This window comes from Bubalus kerabau, chromosome 7 (assembly GCF_029407905.1).
Source record: "Bubalus kerabau isolate K-KA32 ecotype Philippines breed swamp buffalo chromosome 7, PCC_UOA_SB_1v2, whole genome shotgun sequence".
NCBI classification, from domain to species: domain Eukaryota; kingdom Metazoa; phylum Chordata; class Mammalia; order Artiodactyla; family Bovidae; genus Bubalus; species Bubalus kerabau.
This window is the reverse complement of record NC_073630.1, coordinates 6,712,271-6,732,925: the sequence shown is the minus strand read 5'-3', so window position 1 is coordinate 6,732,925 and position 20,655 is coordinate 6,712,271. Positions and strand designations below refer to the sequence as shown.

At 40.1% G+C, this 20,655-nt stretch overlaps 1 protein-coding gene across 1 annotated transcript; it reads right to left on the bottom strand.

Annotated features, from left to right (window-relative positions):
• Positions 1 to 510: 510 nt before the first annotated feature.
• LOC129657147 (endogenous retrovirus group PABLB member 1 Env polyprotein-like) lies at positions 511 to 12,535 on the bottom strand. The gene is made up of 2 exons (XM_055587438.1): positions 12,440 to 12,535; positions 511 to 1,085 (listed from the first exon to the last, which is right to left on the bottom strand). The coding sequence occupies exons 1-2, from the start codon at positions 12,446 to 12,448 to the stop codon at positions 789 to 791; spliced, it is 306 nt and encodes a 101-aa protein (XP_055443413.1). The 5' UTR covers positions 12,449 to 12,535; the 3' UTR covers positions 511 to 788.
• Between the last annotated feature and the right edge of the window lie 8,120 nt (positions 12,536 to 20,655).

Genomic DNA, 20,655 nt, shown 5'->3' with positions numbered 1-20,655 from the left:
TCATTTATTTTTTATTTTTATTGAAGTGTTAGGTAATTAGAAAAGGGAAAAGGAGTCCAAAATGGTGGTGGCTAAAAGACAAGGAAGGGAAAAGCCTGCGAAAATAGAACAAAGGAAGGTCAAAGAAAGGTCCGAGGACCAGAGTGAGGACCTCAGGAAGAACAAACAGCACTCCTGGCTAAGCCCAATTTGCATAAGGCAGGCCCAGGAAGAGGAAGAAACATATGAAAGGAGAAGCCAAAATGCTTTCTCTCTCTCTCTCCTGCATGCGTGCGCTCTTTTTCTCTCTCTTTCTCCACCCACACCCCCCGCCCACTCTCTTCTCTTCTTCAAGGATGGATTCTTCTGCTATCTTCTAAATAAAATAGAGCTGTAACACTGATTTGTCTAAGAGCTGTGACACGGTTTGTTCAAGATCCGAGAGCTGTGATGCGCCGAGGGCTTTAATGTCCGTCGCCCCAAATCATTGTTGTGACGAGACAAGAACCGAGAAACATACACTCATCTGACAGTTCCATAATTACTTCCTGCTGTTTAGGGGTGTAGTCCTTAAATTGTTAAGGCCACGTATTCTCCTAACCCTGATATTGAGGGTCTCTGATCCAGGGGCCCCAAGTAATATTTGGAAGAGGCTGTGGTACTCATAGGAACTTGGACAACCATTTGTAACTTAAAAGCCTTCATGTGACTAGAAACAAATCCAATTACACAGTTACAGATGTAAGGCAAAATAGTCATTAAAACAAGTTAAAATTAAAATTAAAAGTCATATTATGTCCACAGTTATATCAGTCCATCTTAGGATTGTTAGATGTCATCAGTTTAAGAAGAGGCATCACATGCAATTGTTGTTGAAGGTATTTGCAGACTTGGAGAAAGTATTTTTCTTGAAGTGGAGATGTCCACCATGGGAAGCCTTCCACTGATGAAGAGGGGAGCGCTCCACAGACCCAGCAGTTAGACTGATTGTGCAATTCAATGTAGGAGTGAGCCCGGGAGAGGAAGGCATTGTCTTGTGGATCAAACGGCAGACTCAGGATTTTTGGAGTCAGCAGAAGTAGGTTCACATAGATTATCAGGCCCATCTGAAAAGTACAAAGTCAGAGCATAGAAAGTAAAGACATAAAATGAAGTCACTTAGTTCTGGCCAGGGTGCCACCTCTTAACTTGAGTGTGATATACCCACAAATCAATTCCTGGCACTTTGACAGCTGTGGGAGAAGAAAGAATAACCTGGCAAGGGTCTTCCCAGAGGGGCTCAAGGGATGGGCCCCCAGACCCCAATGTTTTAATGAGGACCTTGGTTCCTGGCTCAAATAGAGGCTTGCTTGACTCAGAGGCTGGGTCAGCAGTCATCTCCCGGAGTTCTGTTCATGTCTATTGAAAAACTGAGAGCTGAGTTACATAATTAGTTAATTCCAAGGCTTCAGGGTCTATAACAATTTCCATGCGTAAGAAAGGCCTTCCATAAATACATTCGAAAGGGGACAGTCCCTCCTTTTTTGGGGAAGTTCGAGTCCTCATTAAAACTATGGGCAGGACTTTAATCCAATTGTCCTGCATTTCTTAATTTGCACAGATGTCTTTTGATAATGTCATTAGCTTTTTCAACCTTTCCTGAGTATTGGGGTCTCCAGGAACAGTGTAAGTGATATTCTACTCCTAGAGCTTTAGACACCCCCTGAGTTACAGCAGCTTTAAAGGCCGAGCCATCGTCACTCTGAAGGCTCTGTGGCAGCCCAAACCTGGGGATAATTTAATGGATTAAAATCTTTATAACCTCCTTAGCTTGTTCACTACCATAGGGAAAAGCCTCAATCCATCCAGTAAAAGTATCCACCCAAACTTGTAAGCAAGAATACCCATTGGCTTTTGGCATATGAGTAAAATCAATTTCCCAGTCCTTTCCAGGATACTTTCCACTTTGTTGTAATCCAGATTTTGCTATCTTTTCAGTCTTTGGGTTATTTTGCTGACAAACCTCACAACTTTTGATAATGTTCTTTAAAGTTTTCATTACATTTTTTCTTTCAAACAAATGAGAAGCCATCTGGTAAGTACTCTCTGTACCCAAATGAAAACTTTGGTGTAAACCCCTTCCACTGAGCACCTTCAGGAATTATTAATCGTCCATCCTCAGACTGTAACCATCATTTATCAGTAATCTTTGCTCCTCTTTTCTCATATCTTTCTAATTCTTCCTCAGTATATTGTGGTTTTTCCTGTTCTACACGACCTGTGCATATCAAAGGTGTCTGTAATGAAGGGGTTTTGTAAAGTGCCACTTTTCTGGCTTGACAGTCAGCCAGCTAACCTTCTGCTACTTTACTTCCATCTCTGCTGTGTCCTTTGCAATGCATAACAGCTACTTCTTTCACATCAGATCACAACAGATCAGTCACTCACTCGTATCCAACACTTTGCGACCCCATGAATCGCAGCACGCCAGGTCTCCCTATCCATCACCAACTCCCGGAGTTCATTCAGACTCATGTCCATCGAGCCAGTGATGCCATTCAGCCATCTCATCCTCTGTCGTCCCCTTCTCCTCTTGAGCCCAATCCCTCCCAGCATCAGAGTCTTTTCCAATGAGTAAACTCTTCTCATGAGGTGGCCAAAGTACTGGAGTTTCGGCTTTAGCATCATTCCTTCCAAAGAAATCCCAGGGCTGATCTCCTTTAGAATGGACTGGTTGGATCTTCGTACAGTCCAAGGGACTCTCAAGAGTCTTCTCCAACACCACAGTTCAAAAGCATCAGTTCTTCGGCACTCAGTCTTCTTCACAGTCCAACTCTCACATCCGTACATGACCACAGGAAAAACCATAGCCTTGACTAGACGGACCTTTTTTGGCAGAGTAATGTCTATGCTTTTGAATATGCTATCTAGGTTGGTCATAACTTTCCTTCCAAGGAGTAAGCATCTTTTAATTTCATGGCTGCAGTCACCATCTGCAGTGATTTTGGAGCTCAGAAAAATAAAGTCTGACACTGTTTCCACTGTTTCTCCATCTATTTCCCATGAAGTGATGGGACCGGATACCATGATCTTCGTTTTCTGAATGTTGAGCTTTAAGCCAACTTTTTCACTCTCCACTTTCACCTTCATGAAGAGGCCTTTTAGTTCCTCTTCACTTTCTGTCATAAGGGTGGTGTCATCTGCATATCTGAGGTTATTGATATTTCTCCCAGCAATCTTGATTCCAGCTTGTGTTTCTTCCAGTCCAGCGTTTCTCATGATGTATTCTGCATAGAAGTTAAATAAACAGGGTGACAATATACAGCCTTGACGTACTCCCTTTCCTATTTGGAACCAGTCTGTTGTTCCATGTCCAGTTCTAACTGTTGCTTCCTGACCTGCATACAAATTTCTCAAGAGGCAGATCAAGTAGTCTGGTATTCCCATCTCCTTCAGAATTTTCCACAGTATACTGTGATGCACACAGTCAAAGGCTTTGGCATAGTCAATAAAGCAGAAATAGATGTTTCTCTGGAACTCCCTTGCTTTTTCCATGATCCAGCGGATGTTGGCCATTTGATCTCTGGTTCCTCTGCCTTCTCTAAAACCAGCTTGAACATCAGGAAATTCACAGTTCACATATTGCTGAAGCCTGGCTTGGAGAATTTTGAGTATTACCTTACTAGCGTGTGAGATGAGTGCAATTGTGCGGTAGTTTCAGCATTCTCTGGCATTGCCTTTCTTTGGGATTGGAATGAAAACTGACCTTTTCCAGTCCTGTGGCCACTGCTGAGTTTTCCAAATTTGCTGGCATATTGAGTGCAGCACTTTCACAGCATCATTTTTCAGGACCTGGAACAGCTCAACTGGAATTCCATCACCTCCACTAGCTTTGTTCATAGTGATGCTTTCTAAGGCCCACTTGACTTCACATTCCAGGATGTCTGGCTTTAGGTGAGTGATCACAACATCGTGATTTTCTGGGTCATGAAGATCTTTTTTGTACAGGTCTTCTGTGTATTCTTGCCATCTCTTCTTAATATCTTCTGCTTCTGTTAGGTCCTTACCACTTCTGTCCTTTATCGAGCCCATCTTTGCATGAAATGTTCCTTTGGTATCTCTGATTTTCTTGAAGAGATCTCTAGTCTTTCCCATTCTGTTGTTTTCCTCTATTTCTTTGCATTGATCGCTGAAGAAGGCTTTCTTATCTCTTCTTGCTACTCTTTGGAACTCTGCATTCAGATGTTTATATCTTTCCTTTTCTCCTTTGCTTTTCACTTCTCTTCTTTTCACAGCTATTTGTAAGGCCTCCTCAGACAGCCATTTTGCTTTTTAGCATTTCTTTCCATGGAGATTGTCTTCATCCCTGTCTCCTGTACAATGTCACGAACCTCATTCCATAGGTCATCAGGCACTCTATCTATCAGATCTAGGCCCTTAAATCTATTTCTCACTTCCACTGTATAATCATAAGACATTTGATTTAGGTCATACCTGAATGGTCTAGTGGTTTTCCCTACTTTTTTCAATTTAAGTCTGAATTTGGCAATAAGGAGCTCATGGTCTGAGCCACAGTCAGCTCCTGGTCTTGTTTTTGTTGACTGTATAGAGCTTCTCCATCTTTGGCTGCAAAGAATATAATCAATCTGATTTCGGTGTTGACCATCTGGTGATGTCCATGTGTAGAGTCTTCTCTTGTGTTGTTGGAAGAGGGTGTTTGTTATGTCCAGTGCATTTTCTTGGCAAAACTCTATTAGTCTTTGCCCTGTTTCATTCCGTATTCCAAGGCCAAATTTTCCTGTTCCTCCAGTTGTTTCTTGACTTCCTACTTTTGCATTCCAGTCCCCTATAATGAAAAGGACATCTTTTTTGGGTGTTAGTTCTAAGTTCTTGTAGATTTTCATAGAACCGTTCAACTTCAGCTTCTTCAGCATTACTGGTTGGGGCATAGACTTGGATTACTGTGATATTGAATGGTTTGCCTTGGAAACGAACAGAGATCATTCTGTCGTTTTTGAGATTGCATCCAAGTACTGCATTTTGGACTCTTTTGTTGACCATGATGGCCACTCCATTTCTTCTGAGGGACTCCTGCCCGCAGTAGTAGATATAATGGTCATCTGAGTTAAATTCACCCATTCCAGTCCATTTCAGTTCGCTGATTCCTAGAATGTCGACATTCACTCTTGCCATCTTTTGTTTGACCACTTCCAATTTGCCTTGATTCATGGACCTGACATTCCAGGTTCCTATGCAATATTGCTCTTTACAGCATTGGACCTTGCTTCTATCACCAGTCACATCCACAGCTGGGTATTCTTTTTGCTTTGGATCCTTCCCTTCAGTGTTTCTGGAGTTATTTCTCCACTGATCTCCAGTAGCATATTGGGCACCTACTGACCTGGGGAGTTTCTCTTTCAGTATCCTATCATTTTGCCTTTTCATATTGTTCATGGGGTTCTCAAGGCAAGAATACTGAAGTGGTTTGCCATTCCCTTCTACAGTGGACCACATTTTGTCAGATCTCTCCACCATGACCCACCCATTTTGCTACTTCTTTAGGACAATATATAGCAGCTGGAATGGGTGAATTCAACTCAGATCACCATTATATCTACTACTGTGGGCAGGAATACCTTAGAAGAAATGGAGTAGCCATCATGGTCAACAAAAGAGTCTGAAATGCAGTACTTGGATGCAATCTCAAAAATGACAGAATGATCTCTGTTCATTTCCAAGGCAAACTATTCAATATCACAGTAATCCAAGCCCATGCCCCAACCAGTAATGCTGAAGAAGCTGTAGTTGAACAGATCTGTGAAGACCTACAAGACCGTCTAGAACAAATACTCCAAAAAGATGTCCTGTTCATGATAGGGGACTGGAATGCAAAAGTAGGAAGTCAAGAAACAACTGGAGGAACAGGAAAATTTGGCCTTGGAATACGGAATGAAACAGGGCAAAGGCTAATAGAGTTTTGCCAAGAAAATGCACTGGTCAAAGTAAACACTCTCTTCCAACAACACAAGAGAAGACTCTACACATGGACATCACCAGATGGTCAACATCAAAATCAGATTGATTATATTCTTTGCAGCCAAAGATGGAGAAGCTCTATACAGTCAACAAAAACAAGACTGGGAGCTGACTGTGGCTCAGATCATGAACTCCTTTATTGCCAAATTCAGACTGAAATTGAAGAAAGTTGGGAAAACCACTAGACCATTCAGGTATGACCTAAATCAAATGTCTTATGATTATACAGTGGAAGTGAGATAAAGATTTAAGGGCCTAGACCTGATAGATAGAGTGCCTGATGAACTATGGATGGAGGTTTGTGAAATTGTGCAGGAGACAAGGATCAAGACCATCCCCATGGAAAAGAAATGCAAAAAAGCAAAATGGCTGTCTGAGGAGGCCTTACAAATAGCTGTGAAAAGAAGAGAAGCTGAAAGCAAAGGAGAAAAGGAAAGATATAAGCATCTGAATGCAGAGTTCCAAAGAGTAGCAAGAAGAGATAAGAAAGACTTCCTCAGCAATCAATGCAAAGCAATAGAGGAAAAAAACAGAATGGGAAAGACTAGAGATCTCTTCAAGAAAATTAGAGATACCAAGGGAACATTTCATGTAAAGATGGGCTCGATAAAGGACAGAAATGGTATGGACCTAACAGAAGCAGAAGATATTAAGAAGAGGTGGCAGGAATACACAAAAGAACTGTACAAAAAAGATCTTCATGACCCAGATAATCATGATGGTGTGATCACTGACCTAGAGTCAGACATCCTGGAATGTGAAGTCAAGTGGGCCTTAGAAAGCATCACTATGAACAAAGCTAGTGGGAGTGATGGAATTCAAATTGATCTATTTTAAATCCTGAAAGATCATGCGGTGAAAGTGCTGCACTCAATATGCCAGCAAATTTGGAAAACTCAGCAGTGGCCATAGGACTGGAAAAGGTCAGTTTTTATTCCAATCCCAAAGAAAGGCAGTGCCAAAGAATGCTCAAACTACTGCACAATTGCACTCATCTCACTCACTAGTAAAGTAATGTTCAAAATTCTCCAAGCCAGGCTTCAGCAATATGTGAACCGTGAACTTCCAAATGTTCAAGCTGGTTTTAGAAAAGGCAGAGGAACCAAAGGTTAAATGGCAAACATTTGCTGGATCATGGAAAAAGCAAGAGAGTTCCAGAAAAACATCTATTTCTGCTTTATTAACTATGCCAAAGCTTTGGACTGTGTGGATCACAATCAACTGTGGAAAATTCTGAAACAGATGAGAATACCAGACCACCTGACCTGCCTCTTGAGAAGCCTATATGCAGGTCAGGAAGCAACAGTTGGAACTGGATATGGAACAAGAGACTGGTTCCAAATAGGAAAAGGAGTACATTATGGCTGTATATTGTCACCCTGCTTATTTAATTTATATGAAGAGTACATCATGAGAAACGCTGTGGTGGAAGAAGCACAAGCAGGTATCAAGATTGCGGGAGAAATATCAATAACCTCCGATATGCAGATGACACCACCCTTATGGCAGAAAGTGAAGAGGAACTCAAAAGCCTCTTGATGAAAGTGAAAGAGGAGAGTGAGAAAGTTGACTAAAAGCTCAACATTCAGAAAACGAAGATCATGGCATCTTGTCCCATCACTTCCTGGGAAATAGATGGGGAAACTGAAAACAGTGTCAGACTTTATTTTTTGGGGCTCCAAAATCACTGCAGATGGTGATTGCAGCCATGAAATTAAAAGACGCTTACTCCTTGGAAGGAAAGTTATGACCAACCTAGATAGCATATTGAAAAGCAGAGACATTACTTTGCCAACAAAGGTCCATCTAGTCAAGGCTGTGGTTTTTCCAGTAGTCGTGTATGGATGTGAGAGTTGGATTGTGAAGAAAGCTGAGTGCCGAAGAATTGATGCTTTTGAACTGGGGTGTTGGAGAAGACTATTGAGAGTCCCTTGGACTGAAAGGAGATCCAAGCAGTCCATTCTAATGGACATCAGTCCTGGTTGTTCTTTGGAAGGACTGATGCTGAAGCTGAAACTCCAGTATTTTGGCCACCTCATGCAAAGATTTGACTCATTGGAAAAAGACTCTGATGCTATGAGGGATTGGGGGCAGGAGGAGAAGGGGACGACAGAGGATGAGATGGCTGGATGGCATCACCAACTCGATGGACGTGAGTTTGAGTGAACTCCAGGAGTTGGTGATGGAGAGGGAGGCCTGGCGTGCTGCATTTCATGGGGTCACAAAGAGTCGAACACGACTGAGCAACTGAAGTAAACTAAAAAGTCTCTCGATCTCTCTGAAATGTTTTTAGGTTCTCCTGTTACTGTTTTTTTTTTTTTTTTTTTTTTAGAGAGCCTATAATTTAATAGGCAAAGAAAACCCTTACTTGATTTAATTAATGTATATTTGAATACACGTTTGTGTTTTTTATTTTTTTATATTTTAATTTAAATTTATTTATTTTTATTGGAGGCTAATTACCTTACAGTATTGTATTGGTTTTGCCATACATCAACATGAATCCACCACGGGTGTACAGGTGCTCCCCGTCCTGAACCTCCCTCCCACCTCCCTCCCCTTACCATCCCTCTGGGTCATCCCAGTGCACCAGCCCCAAGCATCCTGTATCCTGCATCGAACCTGAACTGGCGATTCGTTTCTTATATGATATTATACATGTTTCAGTGCCATTCTCCCAAATCATCCCCCCCACCCCAACAGAGTCCAAAAGACTTCTATACATCTATCTGTATCTCTTTTGCTGTCTCGCATACAGGGTTATCATTACCATCTTTGTAAATTCCATATATATGCGTTAGTATACTGTATTGGTGTTTTTCTTTCTGGCTTACTTCCCTCTGTATAATAGGCTGTTACTGTTTTGAACTGTCTTTCTTTCCATATTACAGCATGAGCATGTAAATTCAAATAAGCATACTTAAAAGCAGTGTAGATATTTGCCCGCTGCCCTTTGCTTAACTTTAGAGCTTGGGTCCGAGCCACAAGCCCTGCTAACTGAGCACTGGTTCCCTGGGGGAGAACCTGTTCAGCAGTCACCACAGCGTAACCTGCGTTACGCTTTCCATCCCGAACAAACGAAGTGCCATCTGTAAATATTTCCATGTCAGGATGTCTAATGGGGTATCCATTAGATTTTCCCAAGCTGCATAGTTTAAAGTTAGGAATTGGGAACAATCGTGATCAGGTGTTTCATTTTCCTTCTCAGGAAGGAAAGTGGCAGGATTTAAATTTCCGCAAACTTTAAGCTTAGTTACTGGTCCTTCTAACAACAATGACTGCTATTTAAGAAGCCTACTATCTGTTATCCAAATATTAACCTTAGAATTTAAGATTCCACTTTCATCATGAGAAGTCAGTGCAGTAAGGTTTCATCTATTAATTATTTTTAAAGCTTCAGGTGCTAATAAAGCCGCTGCCCCAATTACTCTTAGGCAGTGGGGCCACCCACGTGAAATTACATCTGATTCTCTGCTTAGATAAGCAATAGGTTGCTGGTGAGGCCCTTGGGGTTGTGTCAAAACTCCCAAAGCCACACCTTTTCTTTCAGTGACAAACAAATTAAATTCTGACCCTGTGGGCAAGCTCAGAGCAGGAGCTTGAAGGAGAGCAGTCTGAAGAACCTTAAAAGCCTTTTGAGTATCTGGAGACCAAACCAGTTTGTCAGTTTGGGCCTGCTGAGTTTCAGCTATAAGTTCATATAAAGGCCAGGCAAGTTCCCCATAACCCAGAATCTAAATGTGACAGTAGCCTGTGATTCCCCAAAATCTTCTCAATTGTCTTAAAGTCATAGGTAGGGGATGATTGAGTATAGGTTTGATTCTCTCAGGGCCTATGGCCTGAGTCCCTTCTGATATGATTAGGCCCAGATATATAGCAGATTGTTGACAAAGCTGAACCTTTTCTCTTGATGCCTTGTAACCGCAGCCTGCCAGAAAGTTTAAGAAATCTTCTGAGGCTCGTGAACAAGCTTCCTCTGTCTCAGCACAGAGCAAAATATCATCTATGTATTGTAACACCACTGCTTTGGAGCTATTAAAGTTTTGAAGATCCCGTGACAAACTTTGTCCAAATAAGTAAGGACTGTCACGAAATCCCTGGGGCAAAACTGTCCAGGTTAACTGAGAAGCTGTCTACGTAGAGTCCTCAAAGGCAAATAGAAATTGACTTTCCTCTGCCAAAGGCACTGAATAGAAGGCATATTTCAAATCAATTACTGAGAAATATTTGGCTCATTCAGGAATTTCAGACAATAGAGTATAAGGCTTAGGCACCACAGGGTGTAAAGGAACTACAGTCTCATTTATTATTTGTAAATCTTGAACTAGTCTCCATTTACCATTTGATTTCTTTATACCCAAAATGGGAGTGTTGCATGGACTGTTACAGGGGATTAATTAACCCTGTTCCTTTAAATTTTCGATGATGGGTTTTATCCCTTTCTTTACCTCAGATTTCAGTGGATACTGCTTCTCATATGGAAATAAGTGCGAGTCTTTGAGTTTGACAACTACAGGAATAGCATTTTGTGCTCGGCCCACAGATTTTCCATCAGCCCATACTCTAGGATTTACATTTTGTTCAATTAAAGGGAGAGAAAGGGAAGGCTCCATATTCATGAAAACAAAGACATGGACCTTGCTCAGTATATCCCTCCCCAAAAGGGGTGAAGGAGACTCTGGCTCGATCGGAAACTTGTGTGAAAATAGCACCGGATTCCAGTTACAACTGACAGAAACAATGAAGTAATACCTTTCGGCTCGTCCAGACAGTCCCATTACGGAAGCGGATTGGGAAGAAAGTGGGCCAGGGGCTTCAGTAAGCATGGAGTACGTTGCCCCACTATCTAAAAGGAAATTGACGGATTGCCCCCCCACACACACACACAGTTATTAATACCCGCGGTTCCTCAGGTGTATTAGGATGGGAGCTTGTGTGGGGACCCCTGGGCACCTTCAGTCCTGATTGTCTTGAGAGTCCGACTCCTGAGACCTATGGCTCTGGGGGCAATCTCTCTTCCAGTGCAGTCTTTGCAGACCAAACATAGAGCCGGGGGCAGCTTAGATGCCTGAGGACAATTCCGCTTGAGGCGCTCCTCCTTTCTACAGTAATAGCAAGCCTATCCCTTTTCACCTGGGTCCCTCTGGGCATTTTTCTCAGGCTGTTTAAGAACAGGTCTGATAGCCATTGCGAGGGCTTCTGCCTGTTCCTTTGTTCTTTTCTGCCTTTCTTTCTTTTCCTCATATTCCCTACCATAATAGACTGTCTGAGCCAGTTGTAACAGAGTATTTAAAGACTGATTTGGTCCATACACCCATTTTAATACCTTATGGAGGATATCTGGAGCCAGCTGAGTGAGAAATCTATCCTTTAAGATCACTCTTCCCTCTTCACTTTTGGGATCAATCTCAGTGAATCTGCAAAGGGCTTCTCTCAGTCTATCTAGGAATTTACCAGGAGCTTTCTTCTCCTCCTGTTCTATGTCTGTCAATTTGCCATAGTTTAAAGGACTGAGTGACTTCACTTTTACTTTTCACTTTTCTGCATTGGAGAAGGAAATGGAAACCCACTCCAGTGTTCTTGCCTGGAGAATCCCAGGAGCAGAGGAGCCTGGTGGGCTTCCGTCTATGGGGTCGCACAGAGTCGGACACGACTGACTCGACTTAGCAGCAGCAGCAGCAAAGGCTTAGCATGTGCCTGCCTGAGTCCTTCAAGAATTCATCTGAAAAAATGACTCTGATCCCATCTTCCTTTAGCTGTGCTATAGTCCCAGTCTAGTTCTGTAGTTGGGATGGCCTGATTTCCAGTGGGGAGGGCGGCTGTCTAGCTCTCCCTCCTCTCTACTGATTCATTACCAAGCCATTCATCTCCATAAGCAACCACTTTCCCCAAAACTCGACTCTTTGAGTTGGGAGTCAGTGTTTGTCCCAAGATATACATCACATCCTTCCAAGTAAGGTCATAAAGCAAAGTAACACCTTTAAAAGCTCTAATATATTTTTCTGGGTCCTCTAAATAGTTTCCAAGATCCCCCTTGACTTTTTGTATTTCTTGGTAAGAAAAAGGCTTATTAATTCTCATAGACTGATTATTTCTCCCAGTGGGTGCTTCATGAAGCACAGCTTGTGTGGCTGTTCCTCAGTCTCTCTGGCTGCTCTGCGCATATGACCCCAGGGATAGATTGGAGAAACCTGCTTTTCTTTATCTCTTTGTCTCCTGTCCTCCATCTCATCTAGCAAAGTAGGAGGACAGGAGGGAGCTGAAGGTGTCACACCCAAATCTATACCCTTAGGACATAAGTCTGGCATATTTCACAGAGAGAAAAAGGGCAACACATATGCTACTTCTACCCATTTTCCTTGTTTTCTACAGAACCTGTCTAATTGTAAAACAGTATTGTACTTAAGAGACCCTCCAACTGGCCACTGTTTGCTGTCCTCCATACCGTGGCCATGCAGTATCACATAGGAAGACCAGGTGTGTCTTCTTTAAGCCTGGGGATCAAATCTATCCCAGTTTTTCAGGATACAGTTCAAAGGAGTGAGGCTGGAATTGTTAGCTCCCATCTGTAAGAGAGAGAGAGAGAAAAAAAAAAAGCGACCAGCACCCTCTTTCTACCGGAGGCATCCCTCCCTGCTCTAGATGGAGGTGTAGACAGACTTTACACCAAAGCTTTTCTTTCCTGGTTGGACTTAGTCTGTCCCTTACTGACGCAGGCAACATACTCATCCCTCCTGGTTCTACCACCGAGATGGGGTGGAGATGCACCAGGGGTAAACCTGATGGCATCCCTGCCTGACATCCAGCTCCTCACCATTAAAACCTTGCTTGCCTCTGATGCCACCCAGAGTGCAATCAGAGTAACCTTCCAGAATGCCTCCCAGGCTAAACTGCTGAGGGAAACATTTATCACCTGAGTGCTAGTGCATGTCCCTGAGTATATTCTTGACCACAATAAGATCTATAGGAACATAAAACTGAGATATTTCTTCCAGGCATCACCACACCAGTATAAGAGCCTCCTAAGCGTCATCACACCAGTATAAGAGTCTCCTCTGGTCCACTAAGAGCCAACATTACCAAAGGGGAAAAAAATCCATTGTAATTCCAATCTGAGTAACTTTTAACGTCAGAGATGCTCCTGAAGCTAGAGCTCTATCTAACTTCCAAACTTTCCATGCCTAGAGAGGCTAGGCGCTTCCTGACTACCAATCCAAGTTTGGGACCTAAGTCATAGTACATAGTAACAGCATAGATCACAAGTCCCTTGAAAGTCTATAATCCAACAGATTAGGTTAGTACTTCTAATTTCCAAGGAGTTATGAAATGGTCAAAGAGACTGAAAAGTTTGACCAAGAAAGGAGAGTTTGGTCCACACACTCTGCCCATTTCTGGTCAGTCCCCCAAAAGAGACGTGGGGTGCTTCTTGGCACTGGCAGGTTGGTATAAACCCCCGATAGGTTTCTGCCATAAGCCATATGAGGTCACCATGGAACCGCAGAGCAGGGCTCCTCACTTGCTTCACTCAGGGCCTTTCATTCATCCACACAAGCATACCGTAGAGTTAGTAAAGTACAGCAGAAAACGTGTTTGCTAGGAGAACAAAGAACTAGAGCTCCAAGCATCCTTACCTTGTCCTGAAGAATCCTGGATGAGGCCCCAGGTGAAAGGTTGTTGCTGACATACGAAAAGACAGAGATTCTTGGCCTCTGGAGGAGAAGAATTCAATCCGGGGCCAGAGACGAGGCTTGATCACTCGCAGGTTTTGTGTAATAAAGTTTTATTAAAGTATAAAGGAGATAGAGAAAGCTTCTGACATAGGCATCAGAGGGGGCAGAAAGAGTACCCCCTTGCTAGTGTTAGCCATGAAGTTATATACTCTCTAATTAGTTATTATGGTGAATCAAAATAATGTCTGGAGGTTGTAAAGACCTCACTAGACCTACTCCCATAATTTACACCTTAAGATAACAGGATTAGCCAGAAGCTTTTTTTCCAGAGACTGTCCTCAAACAGGATACATTATGGTTATATAATCCTAAGGAATGTAGAGGGACAAAAAAGTTTGTCCTTTCTTCCTCCTTGAGAATTCCAGACCCCTCTCTCCTTGGGGACCCCTGGACTTCTTATCAATCTGCCTAGGAATTGACTCTCTCATATATATATATACTTGTGTATGTATATATATAATATATGTATATATTATATATATAATGTATATATAATATATATAATGTATATATATATATACATTCTTTCTGCATTATTTTCTTTTATTGTTTATCACATGAAATTGGTTATAGTTTCCTATATTATACAGTAGGACCTTGTTGTTCATCCATTCTATATATAATAGTTCATCTGCTAACCCTGACCTCCCACTGTATCTTTCTCACAACCCTCTCCCCCATCTCACAAGTCTGATCTCTATCTCTGTGATTTAGATTTATATGGAATATAAAAATATGGATATATTTTATCATATGATATTTGTCTTTCACTTTTTGACTTAACTTCACTTAGTATGACAATCTCTAGCTGCATCTGTGTTATAATAGTAACTGAAAATGACATTATTTCATTCCTTTTCATGGGTAAGTAGTATTTCATTGCATATATGTACCACAACTTCTTTATTAATTCATTTGTCAATGGACATTTAGGCTGTTTCTATGTTCTGTCTATTGTTAGTAGGGTTTCTATGAACATAGCATGCATATATATTTTTGAATTATAGTTTTGTTTAGATATATGCCTATGAGTGATATTGTTGGATCATAAAGTAATTCACTTTTAGTTTTCTGAGGACCTGCTATATTGTCTTCCACAGTGTTTGCATCAGCTTGCAATCTCATCAGTGGTGTAGAAGGTTTCCTCTTTCTACACACCCTCTGCAGCATTTGTTATTTGTAGACTTTTAAATGATATGGAATGGAGTTTTCAAGTCAAGAATGCTGAAGTGGATTGCCATTCTCATCTCCAGCAAATTGCCAACATCCATTGGTTAAAAGAAAATGCAAGAGAATTCCAGAAATGCATCTACTTCTGTTTCATTGGCTATGCTAAAGACTTTGACTGTGTGAATCACAACAAACTGTGGAAAATTCTTAAAGAGATGGGAATACCAGACCACCTTACCTGTCTCCTGAGGAACTTGTATGGACATTGAACAATGGACTGATTTTAAATTGGGGAAGCAGTATATTGTCACCTATTTATTTAACTGCTGTGCATAGTACATCATGTGAAATGCTGGGCTGGATGAATCACAAGCTGTAATCTAGTTTCCAGTAGAACTATCAATAACTTCAGATATGCAGATGACACTATCCTAATGGCAGAAAGTGAAGAGGAGCAAAAAAGCCTCTTGATGAAGGTGAAATAGGAGAGTGAAAAAACTGGCTTAAAACTCAACGTTAAAAAAACTAAGATCATGACATTCAGTCCCATTACTTCATGACAAATAGATGGGGAGAAAATGGCAACGGTGACAGATTTTATTTTCTTGGGCTTCAAAATCACTTTGGACAATGATTGCAGCCATGATATTGAAAAATACTTGCTCCTTGGAAGAAAAGCTATGACAAGACTAGACAGCATTTAGGTTGATTCTATTCCTTGGCTATTGAAAATATTGCTGCAATAAAAATTGGGTTGTGTATATCTTTTCTCTGGATACATGCCCAAGAGTGGGATTGTAGTATCATATGGTAACTTTATTTTTAATTTTTAAAGGAACTTTCATACTGTTCTCCATAGTGACTGCACCAGTTTATATTCTGATCAGCGGTATAGTGGGGTTCCTTTTTCTCTACACGCTCTCCAGGATTTATTGTTTGTAGATTTCTTGATGATGGCCATTCTGACTGAAGTGAGGTGATACCTTATTGCAGTTTTGATTTGCATTTCTCTAATAATTGGCTATATTGAGCATCTTTCCATATGTCTTTTTGTATTTTCTATGTTTTCTTTGGAGAAATGTCTATATAGTGTATCTGCCCATTTTTGATTGGGTTGTTTTTTGCTTGTTTTTGCTTTTACAATAAGTTGTATGAGCTGTTTGTGTATTTTGAAAATTAATCCGTTGTTGGTTGCATCATTTACAAATATTTTTTTCCCATTCCATTGGTTGTATTTTCTGTTTATGGCTTCCTTTACTGTGCAAAAGCTTTTAAGTTGATTAGGTCCAATTTGCTTATTTTGTTATTATTGCCATTACTCTAGGAGATGGATCCAAAAAGACGTTGCTACAATTTATGTCAAACTAGTGTTCTGCCTATGTTTTCCTCTAAGAATTTTAAAGTATCTGGTTTTAACATTTAGGTATAGTCCATTTTGAGTTTATTTTTATATATAATATTTTTTAAAATGTTCTGATTTCAGTTTTTTACATGTGGCTGTCCAGCTTTTCCAGCATCAGTTACTGAAGAGACAGTGTCTTTCCTCCACTGTATATTTTTTAAATTAATTTTTATTTTAGTATACAGTTGCTTTACAATGTTATGTTAGTTTCTACTGTTCAGCAAAGTGAGTCAGAATAAATGAACATATATCTTCTCTTTTTTGGATTTCCTTCTCATTTAGGTCACCACAGAGAACTGAGTAGGGTTCCCAGAGCTATACTGTGGGTTCTCATTAGGTATCTATTTTATACGTAGTATCAATAGTGTGCCTGCATGCTAAGTTGCTTCAGTCGTGTCCAACTCTTTGTGACCCTATGGACTGTAGCCTGCCAGGCTCTTCAGTCCATGGGATTCTCTCAGCAAGAATACTGGAGTGGGTTGCCATGCCCTCCTTCAGGGGATTTTCCCGATAGAGGGATCAAACCCTCATCTCCTACGTCTCCTGTGATGGCAAGCTGGTTCTTCACCACTAGCACCTTTATGTAGACCATAAATGCCTGGATGTATTTCTGGACTTTCTGTCCTATTCCATGGATCAATGTGTCTATTTTTGTGCCAGTATCATACTGTTTTGATTACTGTAGCTATGTAGTACAGTCTGAAGCCAGGGAGCCTGATTCTTTCAGCTTCATTCTTCCCTCTCAAGATTATTTTGACTTTTTGATGTCTTTTGTGGTTCCATATAAATTGAAGGACTTTTTGCTCTAGTTCTGTGAAAAAATGGCATTGATAATTTGATAGGATTGCATTGAATCTGTAGCTTGCCTTGTGTCATTTTAACAATAATAATTCTTCCAATCTAAGAACTTGGCTATATCTTTCTATCCATTTGTGTGTTCTTCAGTTTCTTTCATCAGCATGTTATAGTTTTTGGATTACAGATTTTTGCCTTCTTAAGTAGGTTTATCCGTGAGTACTTTTTTTTTTTTATACCACTGTAAATGTAATCACTTTCTTAATTTATCTTTCTGGTATTTTGTTGTTGGTAAAATCAATTTTAAAAAATATTTTTATATTTCCTTCTGCACACTCTAGCACTGAAATTAGCAGTTCCTTTAGGTTTATTCCCCTCCCTCACTCAAGCCTTACAAATCTTTCTTTATACTAAATTACTTATGTGAATCTAGGTTAAATTTTGTCATTTGATAATCAGTTTATTTTTTTTGTTAGCTCTATAGACAGTATCACTTTATACAAGCAAACATATGTTTTCTTATCTACGTCTCATTTTGTTCCCATCTAGTTTTCTTATTCCAATCTTGAACCTGTCTTTTGCCAGTTTAATATTACCTGTCTCATCCCATTACTCACTCCCTCATCTGTTTTCCTTAATCCTCTCTCCCCACTATGCAACAAAATTTTCCCAAAAGGTAGAACAGAATGGTCTGGGACTTGAGATTTTATCTAGTTATAAAGTTAAATAATTAAAAGATTCAAATGTAAGATATCATTTCATATTGATTTAAGAAGAAAGAACAGAGACATAGGTGGCTAAATGGCTAATGATTGAGTATAATTTTGAGTAATTAAGACTATTTAAAATCTTTTTCCTCTTTAATTTAAATAAGATGCTATAAACCCTTGCTCTGGTTTCTGATAAATACTACTATCACAAATACTACTGCTATTACAACCTTTTTAATGAATACATAAAATCTAGTGATACTTCTCTGCCAGAAATTTGAGATAAAATTTTTAGAAATAAAGAATTCTAAGTAATTCTACAAAATGATATTACAGTCTATATTGCTAAATATTAACTAAGGTTTTAGGAGTATGTGTGGAAAAAAAGATTCATTTATATTTGAGTGCTTTAAAGGAAATGAGAAAAAAAATCTTCAGCTTAAAGAGAATAAATAGCATTCATGGTTTGGAAAAGGAAGAGGTAGGAAAGGAAGGAAAGGAATAAGAGGGGAAGTGGAAGGGGGTAGGAAGGGAATGATGCACAGAGAAATTTTGAGAGTGGAAACCTGCCAAAGAAACCAAACTCTTCCCTGTGATTTGATGACTCATTTTTCATAGCAAAAATTATAATTCTGTTCTAATTTTTTGTGTTGAATTCATGAAGCATTAACACTAACTGGGAAAAATTTAAGTGATAAAAACAATAGTATTCACAAAGCATTCTACAACAGTGCACGGAGATATGGGCAACGGGTCTGGACATCAGATCCTGGACATGGAACCTTTGGCTATTGGGCTTTGAAAGAGCATACACAAGGAAACACTAGCTCTTTCCCTGGTGAGACTGAGTACAGGGCACAAGCAATATGATATGGAGGGAAAAAAAAAAAATATGATTCAGCCCATCATCCCATCTCAGGCTTTATGTTTGGTGGGAAAATGGCCTCCCCCTAGACCTATAACACTCCAATGTCTGAGGCTCACAGCTGCAGCTCAGTGGCCTGGTAGAGCCTATGTTTGGAGGATGCATCAGGCACCATCCAGGTGGGATGGAGCTTGGACTCAAACACTGCTGTTGTCTGAGACTGAAATCCTGAAGCACAGGGCTCTGGTTAGTGTCTGTGGAGTTTTTCAGAAAGTCAGTTCTCTTATGGGAGGCCAGCCAGAATGCAATCTTACATAATTTTCCTTCCCCCACTTTGTTAGTTTTAGAGGAGGCAGCTGCTGTCGCATGCTTCCCAGACACTTCCAGACTGGCAAACACATGGTCGTCTTTAAATCATTAACATACTTTAATGTCCTGATGTTTATAAAATTGTTCATCCCCATACTTTTCAAGATCAATGGAAACTTAAAAGAAATTTGAGTAGGAATGTATGCCTCTGGCATTCTGTTTTCTCCCTCAAATAGAGACCTGAAGTTGACATTATAAATTCTTTTCAAATAATCAGATCTTAAATTTAAAGAATCAAGTTTTCTGGTATACGTTTTAGAAATCATTTTATATTTATTGCTTTTTCTAGTTTACCTTAATAACTTTTTCTTCAAAATTTTAATCTTACACATTAATTTTCATTCTGACAAATATATTCTATCTTCTAAAACGGTACCTAGTTAAACTTAGGCACCTTTGCAAAACAAACCGTAAACACAATGAAAAGACCACACTTAAAATGGGAGAAAATATTTACAAATTAAGCAAGCAATATGGATTAATCTCCAAAATATACAAATAGCTCCTGCAGCTCAATATCAAAAGACAAATATTCCAAACAAAAAATGGGTGGAAGATCTAAATAAATATTTCCCCAAAGAAAATATGTGGATGGCTAAAAACCACATAAAAATACAATAGTATCTCTAACCATTAGAAAAATTTAACTCAAAACTACCGTGATATATCCTTTTACACTGGTAAGAACGGCCATCATTAAAACCCCCATTTTTTTAGGGAGCCGTGGGGCCATGAAATGTACTTATTAAGGCAGTTTTAACTGGTAGGATATTAGCAAACCATAGGCAAGAAGATATGACATTGAAAGATGAATTTCCCAGGTCGGTAGGTATCCAATATGCTACCAGAGAAGAGTGGAGAAATAGCTATAAACAGAATAAAAAGGGTGACCCAAAGGAAAAACAATGCCCAGTTGTGGATGTGACAGGTGATGGAAGTAAAGTCCATTGCTGTAAAGAACAATATTGCTCAGAAATCTGGAAAGTTAGGTCCATGAATCAAGGTAAATTGGAAGTAGTCAAACAGGAGATGGCAAGAGTCAGCATCGACATTTTACAAATCAGTGAACTAAAATGGACTGGAATTGGTGGATTTAATTCAAATGACTATTGTATCTATTACTGTGGGAAAGAATCCCTTAGAAAGAATGGAGTAGCCGTCATAGTCAACAAAAGAGTCAAAAATGCAGTACTTGGGTGCAATCTCAAAAGCGACAAAATGATCTCTGTTAGTTTCCAAGGCAAACCATTCAACATGACAAAAACCCAAGTCTATGCCCTAACTGAAGAATGCTGAAGAAGCTCAACGCTTCTGTGAAGACCTACAAGACATTCTACAACTAACACCAAAAAAAAAAAAAAAAAAAAAAAAAAATGTCCTTTTCATGATAGGGGACTGGACTGCAAAAGTAGGAAGTCAAAAGATACCTGGAACAACAGGCAAATTTGGCCTTGGAGTACAAAATGAAGCAAGGCAAAGGCTAAGAGAGTTTTGCAAGAGAACATCCTGGAGCAAACACCCTCTTCAAACAACATAAGAGATGGACACGGACATGGACATCACCAGCTGGTCAATACTGAAATCAGATTGATTATATTCTTTGCGGCCAAAGATGGAGAA